Raw genomic sequence first — 1,691 nt, forward strand, 5'->3', positions numbered from 1 at the left:
CTGACAACCACCAACATGCCTTTACCTTCTACAGATTTATTCTGGATATTTCATATAAATTCTGGACATTTCCTATAACTGGAATCATACAATGTGTGACCTTTTGGTTCTGGCCTCTTTTCACTGAGAAGAGTGTTTTTGAGGGTCATGCACATGTTGTACCGTGTATCACTACCTCATTCTTTTTTGTGTCTTGAATAATATTCCATTGTATGTATATACCACAATCTGTCCGTTCATCCATTGATGGACATTTAGGTTCTTTCCACCTTTTGGCTATTGTAAATAGTACTCCTATAAACATGAGTGTTCATGTATTTGTTTGTTACCTGTTTTCCAATTCTTTTGTACATATACCTAGGAGTGAAACAGCAGGGTCATATGGTGATTCTACGTTTACTTTTTTGAGAAACCACCAACTTGTTATGCCCATTGGCTGAGCCCTTTTCCACTCCCACTAGCAATGTATGAGACTTCCAATTTCTCCACATCTTCACCGACATTCATTCTTTTCTTTTTTCTTTTTTTTTTTGTAATAGCCATCCCAGTGCATGTGAAGTGATACCTCATTTCCTCATTGTGGTTTTGATTTGCATTTCCATAATGACTAAAGATGCCGAGCATCTTCTCATGGGCTTGTTGACTATTTGTATATCTTCTTTGGATAAATGTCTGTTCTAATCCTTTGTCCATTTTTTAACTGGGTTGTTTGTCTTTTGTGTTGAGTTGTAAGAGTTCTTTAGATGTTCTAGATACTAGCACCTTATAAGACACATGATATACAAATACTTTCTTCCTTTCTGTAGGTTATCTTTTCACTCTCTTAATCATATCTTTTGATGCAATTGAGATTATCATGGATTTATTTTTCTTCCTTCTATTAATGTAGTATTTTACATTGATTTCCTTATGTTGAACCACCCTTGCATTATTAGGATAAATCTCGCTTGGTCATGGTGTTTTATCTTTTTAATGTGCTGTTGGATTCTGTTTGCTAGTATTTTGTTGAGGATTTTTTTGACAGAGAGAGAGAGAGAGAGCATGAGCAGGGGAAAGAGGCAGAGGAAGAGAGAGAAATCAAGAGTCAGATGCTTCACCAACTGAGCCACCCAGGCACCCCAAGGATTGTTTTTAATCCAAAATATGTTTATTAGGATAGTTTCCCACTCATCTAGATTCAGGGTGCTTTTAGTGCTGCTGCCATTTGAAGGATCATCCTTCTGTAAGCCTTGCTTTTCCTCCTGTAGGCTGGCAAAGAACAGTGGAGCAGCCAACACACAAAACTACTGTTCGTGTATGGCTAAAGATGGTGGTGATTTTGTAGCATCCTGGGCACTTCACATCCATGAAGTAGGAGTTGGGGCTCTGCACCAGGCACTTCTTCTTATGCTTCCTCATCTCCTCTTTTGTGGACTGGTGGAGAAGGTCCTTTTCAAGGGGCATGTTCTTGTGGGAAGTTTGTCACCACCGGAAAGCTTGTTGAGGATTTTTGCATCTATATCCATAAGGGATGTTAGTCTATAACAAACATTATATTTTAAAGAGAAAAAGAAAAGAAAAAATGTACCAATACATTTTGCTGAAGCAAAATAAGGAAAAAGTAAAAAAATCACACCCCAGTATTTAGCACCTTGAATGGCATCTTGTTAATTGGTAATCCATCTTGCAGGGAAATTTCCCTCAACGGGGAC

At 37.9% G+C, this 1,691-nt stretch overlaps 1 protein-coding gene across 1 annotated transcript; it reads right to left on the reverse strand.

Moving 5' to 3' along the window:
- Positions 1–1,212: 1,212 nt before the first annotated feature.
- LOC125157433 (40S ribosomal protein S27-like) lies at positions 1,213–1,443 on the reverse strand. Its single transcript, XM_047844148.1, has one exon. It carries the CDS (start codon positions 1,441–1,443, stop codon positions 1,213–1,215), a length of 231 nt encoding a protein of 76 aa, XP_047700104.1.
- Positions 1,444–1,691: the final 248 nt, after the last annotated feature.

Source organism: Prionailurus viverrinus, chromosome X (assembly GCF_022837055.1).
Source record: "Prionailurus viverrinus isolate Anna chromosome X, UM_Priviv_1.0, whole genome shotgun sequence".
In the NCBI taxonomy this organism is placed as follows: Eukaryota; Metazoa; Chordata; class Mammalia; order Carnivora; family Felidae; genus Prionailurus; species Prionailurus viverrinus.

Excerpts from the sequence above, each read along its gene's own strand:
- LOC125157433 (XM_047844148.1), bottom strand. The coding sequence starts at position 1,443 with ATGCCCCTTGAAAAGGACCTTCTCCACCAGTCCACAAAAGAGGAGATG.